The 16,572-nt window shown below is 44.2% G+C and overlaps 1 protein-coding gene across 2 annotated transcripts; it reads left to right on the top strand.

Moving 5' to 3' along the window:
• Positions 1-613: 613 nt before the first annotated feature.
• On the top strand, positions 614-3,483 carry LOC112238036. Of its 2 annotated transcripts, none has more exons than XM_024406637.2 (3): positions 614-950; positions 1,809-2,473; positions 2,706-3,483. In XM_024406637.2, the coding sequence occupies exons 1-3, from the start codon at positions 925-927 to the stop codon at positions 3,065-3,067; spliced, it is 1,053 nt and encodes a 350-aa protein (XP_024262405.2). In that variant the 5' UTR covers positions 614-924; the 3' UTR covers positions 3,068-3,483. The 2 variants fall into 2 exon arrangements, with proteins under 2 accessions (XP_024262405.2, XP_042153793.1); XM_042297859.1 differs by having other exon boundaries at positions 619-1,025.
• Positions 3,484-16,572: the final 13,089 nt, after the last annotated feature.

Here is a 16,572-nt window from a genome sequence, read left to right as displayed (position 1 = left end):
TTACTTTAGGAAAGGAGAAATCCTTTCTATATTTAAACGGGGGCCTGAACTTCCACTTTGACTACAATTGACAAAGTAATGTACTTGGTGTCTGGCACCACCATGTGGCAGCACAGGGAATTGCTTTGGTATGCATCTAGAACAGAACAAGTACATTTCTCCATGTCTGCTAACAATCCCTCATCATGACCGATAGAATAACACATAATGACAGCATTATGTACTGCGGTGTGTGCATACTGTCGTGTTATTATCTACTTTGACGACGGAAGGTCAAATTAGGTGAAATGACATAGGCCTACTTTTCCAGTATGACCCGTCAGCACAGATCTGCTGTCATGGCCTAAATAACATAGGATAGACACCGACATTCTTGCCAGGAAGAGGAGGTCCTTTTGAAATATGTGCTTCTGTCGAACAGCCAAGCGAAAAACTGTTTTTTCCTCTTGTTCAATAGTTGAAGCCAGAAAGTGCAAGAGCGGCGCGCGCCCGATGCCACATGTGAAACTATGATAAATAGGTTATCCATTTACAATTATTTACAATGCAATGATAACAGTTCAAACAGTCCCAAAATGCAACGGAAAGACAGGTCCGATAATATTATTTCTGTCCGTGGACAGCGACACCGTGACAACCGACCGATATCTTGACATTTAACGGCAAACGGGAATGCGCATGTAAATATGCAGTTGAGTTTGATTTTGCGCGCCCACTAAGTGAAACGAAGGGCACGAGCAAAAACAGGACACGGAAGAAGACTGGGGTGGCGCAGAATCGAATAAACTCAGGATCTTGAAAGTTGCGGTTATTTCCAACCCTACCGAGTTCGTTTATAACGGACGGTTCGATGAATGCTCGAATCTATTAAAGAGGTTAATTGACAGAAAGAAGACCGTGGAGGGTGGGCAGATTTCAACTGCTATGAGGATTCTCAAATTCTTCATGGGGTACAGTTGCAGAACGCTATGAACGCTGCCTGCTGTGTGACGTTGGTTTTGTTTGAAGAAGTTGCATGAAACTGGGTATGTTGAAATGACAGATGCTGAGCTATTTAACCATTTCATTATTTGCCTAATATAAGTTATTTGGCATGAAGTAGTAGAGCATATTAACAAAGGTCTGTTTCTGATCAAAATGGACCTGTATCTGTGCTTTTATTGAACCTTTATTGAAGACTGCTGTAAGACTGACACATATCACCACATGGACAGGCTGCACCCTTGGTTGTGTTGTTGAACTGTCCTAAGCTTAAAACGTTTGTGTGAACTGTCCAAAGTTTACAACATTCAAATACTTTCTTTGCTTTTTTTGAGGTCTAATGCGGGCTAAAAAGAAAAGGGTCACCCCCCAAAAAGGTTCCCCACAACCGCAGTCACAGACTGGTTGAGCAATTATTACAAGAAAAGGGGAAAGCAGCTGCACAGCCAACTGAGTCTGTATCTGTAGACTACTATCTACACCCTCTAACCAAATGAGTCAAGCCTGATCCCCATAAGCTGGATCCCACAACCTTGCATGTATGTCTGTGTGCACATGACTGTGTATGTAGGGTAAACATTCATTTCAGTTGAGGTATATTGGTTATGCCTCAAGTGAATTTCAGATTTTTTTGTTTTGCTCATATTTCCTGGCCTGGTCCCAGATCTGTTTATGGTCTTGCCGACACCTGTCATCGTCAAGCCAAACATGACAATGAGTGACAAAGAGTTGGCATGATGGCACAGACTGACACTCAGGCAGTTTTCTCCCTCTGTAACTTAACTTCCAATCCTGCTCTAATTCTTTCCCCTTTTCCTTCACCACAGTAACTCCCACTCTGGGCCAGACATGTCTGTGATAGTGGGAGAGGGGCGGTTCATAGTCCAGAGGGTCACCAGAAGCATCACCTACTACTACACCAGCCGGACACCAGGGGGCGATACCCCTGCCCCCTCTCCTCCCACCATCTCCCCCACCTCCTCCCATCTAGACGCTCCTTTTCCCTCACCCTCGTACTCCCTCTCCACCCCCTTGCTCCCAGACTTGCCCTCTCACCACGACGTTTCCTCAGTTCTCACCCATTCCACTTTGGATGTACCAACCCTCTCTCCATCCTCGCCCTCCTCCTCCCCCCGTCCACTCCTCCTGCTTTTCCCGTGGCTGGGCGCCCGACTGGGGGCCATGGCAAAGTACCGGGACCTCTACCTGGAGCGCGGCCTGGACATCCTATCTGTGGAGAGCACTGTGTGGCACTTCCTGTGGCCTCGCTGGGGGCTGGAGTATGGGGCTGAGGTCCTGGAGGTCCTGGGAGACCCGCGTTTCAAAGGTCGCCCCCTTCTGGTCCACACCTTCTCCATCGGCGGGTACACCTTCACCCAGCTGCTCAGCCAGATGGTCAGGGAGCCACACAAGTACCCAGGCCTGGCCCAACGGGTCGTAGGACATGTCTATGACAGCATGGTGGTTGGGTCGCTGGAGCATATGGCTAAAGGTGAGAGAGAGGGGAAGGAAAGGAGGTAGGATTGTCAGTTTGGATTATTACTCTGAGAAATGAGAGGGATCTGTTGCTGAGACAGTGTGTGGGTGTGTGTATGGGTTAGTTTATGTGTGGGTGTGTGTATGGGTTAGTTTGTGTGTGGATGTGTGGCAGAGAAAATCATTTGAAATGTAATTAACCTTGACTGGTAAATAAAATAACCTGTGTGTGTCTGTGTGTGCCTCAGGTCTGGGTCTGACCCTGTTCCCTCATATCGAGCCCCTGGTGCGATACACCGCTCTGCTCTACTTCTGGCTCTTGAAGTCCCAGACGGTGTACTACTACGACAAGTCAATCCAGGTCTTCTACAACAGCCCCGTCACCGCCCCGGCGCTCTTCTTCTTCTGCGAGAACGACGCGCTGTGCGACCCCGTCGCCATGGAGGCGGTCCTCGACTTCTGGAGGAAGCGGGGCGTTGCTGTGGAAACCAGGAAGTGGAAGGAGTCTGTGCACGCTGCTCATCTGCGCTGTCACCCGGAGGAGTACCTCTCAACACTGGAGACATTTTTTCACTCGCTCAACATCGCCCCCCTCAGGGCTAAGATGTAAATGGTTCATGTGCTAATCACATTGAGGGGTTTGATAATTCAATAAATCCGGCATACTCATGCTCCAAAACAAATGTTAGAACAGATGTTATAACAATATTATAACATAGTATAACATAGTGTAGTCATGTAGCATGTAAACGTTTATCCATAGAAACTTGTTTGACACATACTCAGCATATGGGTCACGAGGGTGTCAAACCCTCAACACACTAGTTTTACTTCCCTGTTGCTATAATAACAACATATCCAATCCTAACTCCTAGCATGTGTTTTGACTGTGCTACGCATTATTATCTATTTGTACAGATATAGGATCTTAATTTGACCTGCATTGTCGTAGCAAAATAATGAATGTTTAGTCCATAATGTTTCTTGATCAGTGGTCAGGCTATTAAAAGTTGGCAGTACGGTTAATATAATTGTGTTCGTGTGGGTTTTCAGTGAATTTTCTGTGAATGAATGTAAATCACGAAGCTCATCTTCATTTCCTGAAAAATTCTCAGCAACAAGAGTGATCAAATGAAGTTACTATATCTGTATGTGAGCTTACACAATATTGTCCATGACACAGTCCATACGCACCAGTTAACAGCAAGGTCACTGTGTTTATGGTGAAACACATGACAGACACAGCTCACTATACGTTGATTCGCAATAGATATTTATTTAGTACTTATTGTAAATATTGATTGTAATTGTTTTTACATGAGTAAATGTTCATTCTCAATAGCTGGTGACAGGGAGTACAGAGAGAGAGGAAACATTTTGAAGATGAGGAAGAACTGAAGAGGAAGAATACAGAAAGGAGTGTGAGGGTATGACGAAAGGAAAGAAATAGAAAAGAAACACAGGAGATAAGGAAGAGATAATATGAGAGGTGGGAAAAAAAAGAGAGTTCATGCCTGTCAATTCAATGAGTAGTGAGTGCCAAACAATCTGTGGGAGGTTTTCTTATCAGGCATTTCTGGCACCTGTTGCATAATTCATCTACTTTGTATTCAACTTTTTAAGTCTGTTTTAGTCTCACAAAACTGAGTGTTCTTTATGAGGAAGCAAAGTTAAGTATGTGACGACGTGTCACGGCCAAGGGTACATGCTGTGAACTGCCATGTGATGTTGACTGCACACACGGGTTTGGCATCGAGGAACAACCTGTGCCTAACCTCGGGCACCGGCAGAAAGAGACTTTGAATCATGCATAAATACAGGCACACACACACATGCACGTGTAACAGGGTAGAACTGTTGATATTGTGAATGTAGCCTTGTTGGACTGTCAGTCCCAGTTGTGGCTCATTGTTGATTAAGGGTGTGGCCCACAGTATTCACATAAGCTCTGTTTGTTTAGTCAGGGGTTCCCCTTTACTATGTTAAGGTCGTTGTGCCTTGGGTGTTTGGTAAATCCTGTCCGAGACTTCAGGCTACAGGAATAGTATTTTGTACATTTTTCCTACGTTACACACAGTAAGTGTGCAGAAAGAAGACTGAATAAGGATAGAAAATAAACTAATGGGTCAAATAGTATCAGAATAAAATTGGTAGACTGTTAGACGCATGAGCACTGTTGTTACAACTGGTCTTAGAGCAGTTTGATTATTCTGTAGGCAAATCCAAGACACTCCATTTAGTATACCATGCCATGATTAGTATGGTTGCATAAGACAGATGTTTACTTACGGCAACCATGAAAGTAGGGTAGCTGGATGGGTGGGCGTATAACATAAACGTCTAGCAACCCAAATGTTGAGAGTTCGAATCTCATCCCAGACAACAAACATTTTAGCTAATGATCAACTTATTCCTCCCTATTTTACCCATATATTTTGTATGTATTGATATGTAGGCTATGTGTGCTGTTTTTAAATGTATGTAGTTCAGTCCTTGAACTGTTCTTGTAGTTCAGTCCTTGAACTGTTCTTGTCTATGTTGTGTATTATGTTATGTTTCATGTTCTGTGTGGACCCCAGGAAGGGTGATGAGACCTCTTCAGAGGACCACCACCAGCCCCTACGATGGAGGGTATGAGACCTCTTCAGAGGACCACCACCAGCCCCTACGATGGAGGGTGTGAGACCTCTTCAAAGGACCACCACCAGCCCCTACGATGGAGGGTGTGAGACCTCTTCAGAGGACCACCACCAGTTCGATGGAGGGTGTGAGACCTCTTCAGAGGACCACCACCAGCCCCTATGATGGAGGGTGTGAGACCTCTTCAGAGGACCACCACCAGCCCCTACGATGGAGGGTGTGAGACCTCTTCAGAGGACCACCACCAGCCCCTACGATGGAGGGTGTGAGACCTCTTCAGAGGACCACCACCAGCCCCTATGATGGAGGGTGTGAGACCTCTTCAGAGGACCACCACCAGCCCCTATGATGGAGGGTGTGAGACCTCTTCAGAGGACCACCACCAGCCCCTACGATGGAGGGTGTGAGACCTCTTCAGAGGACCACCACCAGCCCCTACGATGGAGGGTGTGAGACCTCTTCAGAGGACCACCACCAGCCCCTACGATGGAGGGTGTGAGACCTCTTCAGAGGACCACCACCAGCCCCTATGATGGAGGGTGTGAGACCTCTTCAGAGGACCACCACCAGCCCCTACGATGGAGGGTGTGAGACCTCTTCAGAGGACCACCACCAGCCCCTACGATGGAGGGTGTGAGACCTCTTCAGAGGACCACCACCAGCCCCTACGATGGAGGGTATGAGACCTCTTCAGAGGACCACCACCAGCCCCTACGATGGATGACCTCTTCAGAGGACCACCACCAGCCCCTACGATGGAGGGTGTGAGACCTCTTCAGAGGACCACCACCAGCCCCTACGATGGAGGGTATGAGACCTCTTCAGAGGACCACCACCAGCCCCTACGATGGAGGGTGTGAGACCTCTGCAGAGGACCACCACCAGCCCCTACGATGGAGGGTATGAGACCTCTTCAGAGGACCACCACCAGCCCCTACGATGGAGGGTGTGAGACCTCTTCAGAGGACCACCACCAGCCCCTACGATGGAGGGTGTGAGACCTCTTCAGAGGACCACCACCAGCCCCTACGATGGAGGGTGTGAGACCTCTTCAGAGGACCACCACCAGCCCCTACGATGGAGGGTGTGAGACCTCTTCAGAGGACCACCACCAGCCCCTACGATGGAGGGTGTGAGACCTCTTCAGAGGACCACCACCAGCCCCTACGATGGAGGGTGTGAGACCTCTTCAGAGGACCACCACCAGCCCCTACGATGGAGGGTATGAGATCTCTTCAGAGGACCACCACCAGCCCCTACGATGGAGGGTATGAGACCTCTTCAGAGGACCACCACCAGCCCCTACGATGGAGGGTATGAGACCTCTGGACATCTTCATGCTTATCAACTCTATGAGCATCAGGCCAAAAGGATTCTGCACAGATGTTGTCTTCTCCGTGTTTGATGCATGAACACTAGATGGAGCCTGCTCTCTCTGCTGTCTCCTGAAGTCCACGATCAGCCCCTTCAGTTTGTTGACTTTGAGGGAGAGGGTATTTTCCTGGCACCACTCCGCCAGGGCCCTCACCTCCCTGTAGGGCGTCTCATTGGTAATCAGGCCTACCACCGTTGTGTCGTTTTGATGATTGAGTTGGAGATGTGCATGGGGGACAGGGAGTACAGGAGGGGTCTGTGGTTTATATTGATATGCCCAGTTCCTCTGCCAAAATGAAAGCAAACAGACAGGTTAAGAAATTAGAAAAGTATTAGGAAATTAAATTATAACTTTACAGTTCCTACAGTTTCAAATACACCTAAACCAATCTACTGTCTAATCCAAAGTTCAGTTAAGAATAGTGTATTTACATCTGTAATCAAAGTTCCTTGACCTCACATGTGTGTGCTGCCTTCGACGAATTACCCTAGTCCTATCAAACATGGTGGATAAATGAAGAGTTTACTCAGGCCGTTTACCATTGGAGGCAAAAAAGTCAGTAACAGTCTACTTAACCGGGTGTGTCTTGCACAGACATCAATGCAATAGGAGCTGCTTCTTGTCTACTTAACATTAGTTAATTGACTTTCATAGACAGGCTGGGTTGGCTTAGAATCAAAGGATCCCTTCCACATTATTGAAAGTGTGGTGGCTTATTTCCTCTTTACCAAATGAGGAGAATGTCGTGGAAATGTCCTCTATTTACCAAATCATGAGAGCAAACCACACACAAGTCAGAGTTAGTTATCAAAGTCCATCTTTAATTATATGAGCTCTATCACAGCCCTGTGACTCTCAGATCAATTCAGTGTCTATCAATGAATTCTCTGAGAGTCCCTTACACATTGCAGCTGAGATCCTTTAATAGCAAAAAACACACATAGTCAGACAGCATAGACATAATAAATCGTTCAGCTTTGTCTCCTAAACTATGTTATTTTCTCAAACTCAGAACCATAAACCAATCCTCCATATCAACAGGCATATATCAAATCCATCCTATCTTGACAAGATCACAGAGACACACTGACTGGCACACAGACATTGTAGAGCCAAGAGATACACGCTTGACCTCTCCCCTCTCTCCGGCCCAAGCAACTTAGTCTTGACATAGAACAGATACTGCATCCCCGCCACAGTATTATACAAAAATAACATTCTGATGAGAAGTAACTTACAAACATATGATGAATATAAAACATCTTACCTACAGTGCCTTGCGAAAGTATTCGGCCCCCTTGAATTTTGCGACCTTTTGCCACATTTCAGGCTTCAAACATAAAGATATAAAACTGTATTTTTTTGTGAAGAATCAACAACAAGTGGGACACAATCATGAAGTGGAACAACATTTATTGGATATTTCAAACTTTTTTAACAAATCAAAAACTGAAAAATTGGGCGTGCAAAATTATTCAGCCCCTTTACTTTCAGTGCAGCAAACTCTCTCCAGAAGTTCAGTGAGGATCTCTGAATGATCCAATGTTGACCTAAATGACTAATGATGATAAATACAATCCACCTGTGTGTAATCAAGTCTCCATATAAATGCACCTGCACTGTGATAGTCTCAGAGGTCCGTTAAAAGCGCAGAGAGCATCATGAAGAACAAGGAACACACCAGGCAGGTCCGAGATACTGTTGTGAAGAAGTTTAAAGCCGGATTTTGATGCAAAAATATTTCCCAAGCTTTAAACATCCCAAGGAGCACTGTGCAAGCGATAATATTGAAATGGAAGGAGTATCAGACCACTGCAAATCTACCAAGACCTGGCCGTCCCTCTAAACTTTCAGCTCATACAAGGAGAAGACTGATCAGAGATGCAGCCAAGAGGCCCATGATCACTCTGGATGAACTGCAGAGATCTACAGCTGAGGTGGGAGACTCTGTCCATAGGACAACAATCAGTCATATATTGCACAAATCTGGCCTTTATGGAAGAGTGGCAAGAAGAAAGCCATTTCTTAAAGATATCCATAAAAAGTGTTGTTTAAAGTTTGCCACAAGCCACCTGGGAGACACACCAAACATGTGGAAGAAGGTGAAACACCAAACACACCAAACATCTGGTTAGATGAAACCAAAATTGAACTTTTTGGCAACAATGCAAAACGTTATGTTTGGCGTAAAAGCAACACAGCTCATCACCCTGAACACACCATCACCACTGTCAAACATGGTGGTGGCAGCATCATGGTTTGGGCCTGCTTTTCTTCAGCAGGGACAGGGAAGATGGTTAAAATTGATGGGAATATGGATGGAGCCAAATACAGGACCATTCTGGAAGAAAACCTGATGGAGTCTGCAAAAGACCTGAGACTGGGACGGAGATTTGTCTTCCAACAAGACAATGATCCAAAACATAAAGCAAAATCTACAATGGAATGGTTCAAAAATAAACATATCCAGGTGTTAGAATGGCCAAGTCAAAGTCCAGACCTGAATCCAATCGAGAATCTGTGGAAAGAACTGAAAACTGCTGTTCACAAATGCTCTCCATCCAACCTCACTGAGCTCGAGCTGTTTTGCAAGGAGGAATGGGGAAAAATTTCAGTCTCTCGATGTGCAAAACTGATAGAGACATACCCCAAGCGACTTACAGCTGTAATCACAGCAAAAGGTGGCGCTACAAAGTATTAACTTAAGGGGGCTGAATAATTTTGCACGCCCAATTTTTCAGTTTTTGATTTGTTAAAAAAGTTTGAAATATCCAATAAATGTCGTTCCACTTCATGATTGTGTCCCACTTGTTGTTGATTCTTCACAAAAAAATACAGTTTTATATCTTTATGTTTGAAGCCTGAAATGTGGCAAAAGGTCGCAAAGTTCAAGGGGGCCGAATACTTTCGCAAGGCACTGTATGTTACCAACCAATTCTGATTATTCCCCAACAAGAGTTACAAACTTCACACTCCAGTCTGAATTATACTTAAACATCATATTTAATAATAGTAAGAGCTTTGCAATAGCATTTGACTTTCAAAGATGCGCCATTGCTAATGAACCATTGGAAGTCACAACAGAAAAGTATAAAGATATTTTATAGCCAAGATACACCCCTCTCAACCTACATGACGAACCACAGATCTTAGGAACAGTTCACAAAGGGACTTTATAATTGAGAAAGGAGTATCCCTTAGCCAGATAACATTCGCTATAAATTATCGTTCAGTTTGGTCCCTAAGACGAGGTTCTAATCTTGTTCCTGGTACTTCATAGCACAGAACCATTACCTCATCCAATGGCATAACTCAATTGTCAACTCTAGATACTCCCATCTCAAGTGAAACCCCTTCTTGACCCCTCTCCCGGACAAACTCACTGAGGGGAGTGAGCCTCTAGGTCATACACTATCCCAGGATAAGTGCAACATCAGAGAGGACATACAATGGTTCCAGACACTACCACACACCTCCCCCCACTGCCAAAGGAGGGAGTGACTGGCGCACAAACATTGTGGAGATAATTAATTGGCTCCCCATTAATCACACCATCCCTTCACATGATTTAAGAATAGATAAAGACACATTCACATATGAAAACCATGTTCCATCCTGTCCTCTTCCCTTTCTGATATTCTGCTTAGCATCAGAGACATGTAAAAGACAAGCCTGACCTCTTCCCTCTCTGGGCCCTAAGGGACTGAGCCCCAGCTGAGGGAAGAAATGCAACTGTCAACACCAGAGTCATTAGTAATATATTCTAATAAAAAGTACATCACATAAGAAAATTATGCAGATAAGACATCTTAATTACTTATGTTACCCAACTAATTCTGATTCATCCACCACATGAGTACTTGTTGTCCCTCAAATACATCGTTACAGTTTTGGTTAGCTAGCTAGTGAATTTTAGCCATTATTTGCATAGACAAGAGTCAAAACACCTCAAAACAAGACATGGTATCGATAACAATATGTACAATGAGCCTACGGTTCCCCACATGGCAGCTTCTTGTCATTGTTGCTAGCTATCTGACCTTCCAGAATCATAACACACGGACATCTGCCCCATCGATGAGCACGCATCGTCTCTGTGACGTTTATGAACCAGAAAAAAACAGCAAGTGGGGTGTCTCACCTCTTCTTCCATCTCTGGTCCTATTTCGGTTGTCAAAAGTTACCACAGCCGCAAAGTCAAAATGGACTATATCATAAAATTACATGAAAACCACAAATATTTTTGGGGTCTTAATTTGAAGTTAGGCATAAGGTTAGGTTTAGAATTAGTTTTTAAGAATATAAATTGTTGAAACAGGTGGGTTTTAGCCATAACTATGACTTTGTGGCAACTAGATTTAGCAGATGCTCTTATGCAGATTGACTTAACAGGAGCAATTACGTGTCAGTGCCTTGCTCAAGTGCACATACACATGTTTCACCTAGTCGGCCGGGGGATTCAAACCAGCGATCAACGATTAGGTTACTGGCCCAAAGCTCTTAACTGCTAGGCTCCTGAGTGGCGCAGCGTTTTAAGGCACTGCGTCTCAGTGAATGAGGCGTCACTACAGACACCCTGGTTTGAATCCAGGCAGAATCATAACTGGTTGTGATTGGGAGTCACATAGGGTGGTGCACAATTGGCCCAGCGTCGTCCGGGTTTGGCCAGTTTAGGCCGTCATTTTAAATAAGAATTTGTTCTTATCTGACTTGCCTAGTTAAATAAAGGTTAAATGAAAAAATAGAAATAGGCTACAGTACCTGACGCCCCAATAGTGACAACCTGTATTTCAGGACTGACGATGAAGACAACCAAGGCTGGAATTGAACAAGCTGATCCATGACTGACGGAGAATCAATGCAAGTACAGTGTGTGGAAGTGATGCTCCATACTAAAACTATCACAGCAGCTTCATGCAACGATGTATAATCCTTTGTCAGTTTCTTCATTATAACAGGACTACTGGTAGGGTGCTGACAGCGAAATATAAGCAGACATTTTGACAAAAGGAGGCTATAGTCTGCTTTTTGGGCTCGGAGTAGCCAGGGACCTCGCAATACATGGCCGGACTACCTGTTGGGGGCCCTGGGGCTTCTATATATATATATTTTTTTTTTTGGGGGGGTGTACATCAGCTAACTTCCTGTATTGCAACACATTTGCAATGGTGCATAGAGAAAAAGGTGCAGTTTATAATTCTATTCTACACATGTTGTTATGAGGCTAAGAGAAAATGTTGCAGTTTAAAGCAAATTTCCTGTTATTCTCCACATTTTACTATCATATGCTATCTGGGGGCTCCCCGACCTCCAGAAGGGCCCCAACCCAAAGGCCCTGGGGCACATTCCCTGTGGGCCCGTTCAGCAATCCGTCCCTGTCACAATATGTACTTAGGCACTGATAGGATATGTACTGCAATTCTCACAATTCTATATGTAATGTGATTCGATACTCACGACACTAGCTCCCTCCACTCTTTTATTGGCCTCCACATAGGAGATCCAATGGACTGCCCTAACATTTGACACTTCAACCTCATGGAGTGCCTACTCTTGACATCTACTTCTGCCATGATCCATGTATGCCATCAACCAACACTTCTGTTTCCTCTAACTATTTAGCTTCATGTAAAGTGGAGACTTCAAGCTTTGACCCAGACCAGGCACTTCTATAGTCCAGGGCTTTAATCGTGAAAAACGTGACATGGTAGACCATGCAATTTGGTACAAAAATTCCTCAGGTGATATGGATGCGCATTATTTCAAACTTGTGAAAATTCAAAATGGCTGCCATAATAGCTGCTATTTGACCATAAAAACAGTTATACTGCAGATAAAAGCATGCAAGTTGGTACAAACATTCCTCAGATGACATTAAAACATCATAGAAGCTTTGCTCATTGCAAACTTAACCAGGAAGGACTGCCAATGTACTGTAGATGCTACTTAATCCATAGTCATGTTTAAAATGACTTCAGTGAAATTCTCATAAAATAACATGAAATTGAGTCATAATACATCAAATGTATTCTGTAAATTCTGATTAGTGGTGAAAATAAAAGGCTTCGGAACCTGGCCAACATGTACCAGTATAATGGCATAATGCAGTGCATGATAGTCCAGCATCCTGGCATTGACACTTCTGAGAACAGAAGGGCTCACTTTTGCAGCCTCACCTCAGGAGTTCTCTGTAAGCTTTGGCAGCCTCACCTCAGGAGTTCTCTGTAAGCTTTGGCAGCCTCACCTCAGGAGTTCTCTGTAAGCTTTGGCAGCCACACCTCAGGAGTTCTCTGTAAGCTTTGGCAGCCTCACCTCAGGAGTTCTCTGTAAGCTTTGGCAGCCACACCTCAGGAGTTCTCTGTAAGCTTTGGCAGCCTCACCTCAGGAGTTCTCTGTAAGCTTTGGCAGCCTCACCTCAGGAGTTCTCTGTAAGCTTTGGCAGCCACACCTCAGGAGTTCTCTGTAAGCTTTGGCAGCCTCACCTCAGGAGTTCTCTGTAAGCTTTGGCAGCCACACCTCAGGAGTTCTCTGTAAGCTTTGGCAGCCACACCTCAGGAGTTCTCTGTAAGCTTTGGCAGCCACACCTCAGGAGTTCTCTGTAAGCTTTGGCAGCCTCACCTCAGGAGTTCTCTGTAAGCTTTGGCAGCCACACCTCAGGAGTTCTCTGTAAGCTTTGGCAGCCTCACCTCAGGAGTTCTCTGTAAGCTTTGGCAGCCACACCTCAGGAGTTCTCTGTAAGCTTTGGCAGCCACACTTCAGGAGTTCTCTGTAAGCTTTGGCAGCCACACCTCAGGAGTTCTCTGTAAGCTTTGGCAGCCTCACCTCAGGAGTTCTCTGTAAGCTTTGGCAGCCTCACCTCAGGAGTTCTCTGTAAGCTTTGGCAGCCACACCTCAGGAGTTCTCTGTAAGCTTTGGCAGCCACACCTCAGGAGTTCTCTGTAAGCTTTGGCAGCCTCTGGTAAGTGTCAACAAAGGTGTCCAGGAATCTACTTTTTAGCCCAGCCAAAGATCCAAATCAAACTTTCTGGTGAAGGTGCCAATTGGATGGTTTTTACACTTGTTGACTGAATGCTAATTTTGTACACTGCTCTGTTTGAATGTTGCAGCAGTGCAGCCTGTGTTGAGGGGATGTTCTTCACTGAGAATGACTTATTAGAGAAGAGTTCCTGACTGCTGGTTGTCTTGTCATAGAGAACACAGGTGTCTCTCTCAATCAATGGGAAAGTGGATGATTCCAGATCCAGGGGTTGAAATGGTTCAGCTGACATGGAAATGAAGGCTTCAGTCACCCTTTCATGAACCTGTTTGTGTCGCAACCTGTGAATGTGTTGAAAGCTGGCGAAGCCAAACTTCTGCATTCCAAGCTTCTCGCAAATGGTGCTTATAGAAATCTCCTAGTAGTTTTTACTCATATCAAAAGTAACCCACAGCTCTATGGCTCGCTAATCCTTGGTAAGATGGAAGAAAAGCAAGGACAATGATGTCTGTATCCACTGTTCCAATGATAATGGTCTGTGCACCCTTTTTAAGGTCATCTATGAAGGCATATTCTTGGCACACACCTTCTGTGTCAACATGCTGAAAAGCTCCTGTTTGGTAGTAGGATTTCTGAGAAAGTCAGAGAATTTACATTGGAGCTTGTTTTTTCCCTGCTTCTCTCTCATTGAGTCTGTTAGACTATCTGTGTCTCATTCAATATCGATTCTACTGCTGTTTTTCAACTGGCGCTCTACCAAAAGCAGGAAGACATTTGATTGCAGAATTGGAAACGTGGTGCGTAGGACGATAACAGCTCCATTAATGATTTTGGCAGCAAAAGAAGAGGGCACAGGAATCTACAGTGATCAGGTCTAGCAGATCAGATTTTTGTGTTGGCAGGTCAGGCATTCTGGTATTTGAAAGGGTTGGAGGAAATGGTTTATTCTCATGAGAGAGAAACTCATCCAGGTTTCCATCACATAACTTGCTTGCAGTTGGCTGAAAAGTGTACAATAACTTTTTACGTCTGATACTGTAATTGCTTTGCCTGTTTTGTGACTGACTTTGCCTTATACTTTTGAAACTGTGGTATATTATTCCTCTTAAAGGATGTGTTCTGATCCACAATTACTTCCTTGAGATATTTCTGATATTGAGGAATGCCTAGTTTTTCCAATGTTGTGGACAATGCTAATGACATCTTTGCTTGCACAATTGTGTGTATCCAAAACCAGAAGCTCTGGACTAATCTAAGTCTAGACTACACATGCTTGAGATTTTGTTGCACAAGCTGGCCACGTTTTTTATGTTTGCTGGTGTGATGAACTTGTGATGGTCGTATTGAAGAGTTCATGTTGAAGGGGACACTACATTAATAAGCTGGGTTTCAAAATCAACCAGTAGTCCGGTCTGTTCAGGTACTGCTACCATCTATCTCCAGAAGGCAGTGGGGTTCTCTGTTGGACCAATGACTCCCCCTGAACCTTTAATAGCTCACTGTTTTGCTCCTGGGCTTCATTGGTCAAGCGACATGCATGAGAAATTGTTTTGTGTTTTTGCTAGTACCCAGAGGTCTGAGAATTATTCTCTGATGTTAGCTGCTAGAGATTTCAAGTCTCAAATGTAGATAGGAATCCACCTTGCATAATTTGTTCTGTCCAGTGCAAAGAACTGCCGAGTCTTTGGCAATGCCGGATTAAGTGACATGACATGCTATTCTATAAAATAATTTCTCCGTAATTAATATTACCTGATTGAGCTAATCATGTTAATGTAATTAACTAGAGAGCCAGGCACCACGGAATAATATTTATAGAGCTGTTATCTTCCGAATAAACTCTTAAAGACCTAGTAATATTTTACATCAATAGCAGTCAATATTAATCGTCATCTTAATTCAGTCTCATCTGAAAGTTATAAATTCTTGGTTATCTGCACGAACCCTGGCTAACAATTTGAATCAGAAATACAAAATTGGGTTTAATCATTTATTTACTAAATACCTAACTAATCACACAGAATTACACATACACATAATTAAATCATAACTTGATTACAAATTACGTCATAAAGGAAAACGTACGTCCCTGGCGGGCGGAACAGATACGACAGCTTGTTACACAAAAGAAAAGGAGCTAGGTTTGAGTGAAGGAGCGGGAAGACTGAGGAACAAAGGCCGAAGCTGTGCTGTCGTAAATACAGTATCTTATGCATTCTAAATTACCGCCCATTTGGAGAAGGAAAATGCAATAAATATTTACTCTGAGCTGCGCTTCGGTAGGTTGGTGGTAGATGGAAGGCCGTGTTACCCAACCGAGTCCTTGAATGTCCTTGAAGGAGTCCTTGAATGAGTCCAGAATGTCTCTGGTTGTCAATTGGATACGTTGTGGTTACAACGTTGGGTGATAGACGGGATACTTTGTCTGTTCTTTCCTAACCCTCGTTTGCGTCTGCTGTTGCTAACTCAACGGCTAGGAGGTATCACTTCTGTAGTGAATAAGAGTTCATAGTTCATACCATTCGCAACCAAGCTCACGCTGATGTTGTCTTCGTTCTGTAGTTACTATCTGAACCATTTTGACATCGGACCGACGTCCTACATCCTCGGAACAGGAGGTTATATTGTCGTCAAGGGCTTATATAGGAAGGGAGAGGAGGGCGTGTTTGAAAAGTTTTATAGCCCATGTCCCTTCACAGGGGCGGGCCACTGATTGAGCAGAGCCCTATCTTATGAAAACCCAAATCTCACATTTTAGAAGCTAAAATCACATTACATCCCTTCACAAATAATTTAATATTCAAACATTTAAATTGAACAACAATTCCATGTGAATCCGATAACTCTGATGTGTAGACTTTCCACTGTAGAGTTAATGTCATCTTATCATTGATGAGAATGTCTCAGATGACAACTGAACTGACATCATATTCATTAAGTACCACTGCATATGTTCAATTAGTCAGATACCAGAATATAGTTAATTTCCCCCACCTTCTGATGTTCCCAGAATCTCTATGTTAACCAAGGGTTTTGCAAATGTAACATCAGTAGGGAAGAGAGAGGAAAAAGGGGGGAAGAGGTATTTATGACTGTCATAAACCTAACCCCAGACCAACGTCAT

Source organism: Oncorhynchus tshawytscha, linkage group LG15 (genome assembly GCF_018296145.1).
Source record: "Oncorhynchus tshawytscha isolate Ot180627B linkage group LG15, Otsh_v2.0, whole genome shotgun sequence".
In the NCBI taxonomy this organism is placed as follows: Eukaryota; Metazoa; Chordata; class Actinopteri; order Salmoniformes; family Salmonidae; genus Oncorhynchus; species Oncorhynchus tshawytscha.
Note: the sequence above shows the minus strand (reverse complement) of the source record. Positions and strands in the feature narration are given on the sequence as shown.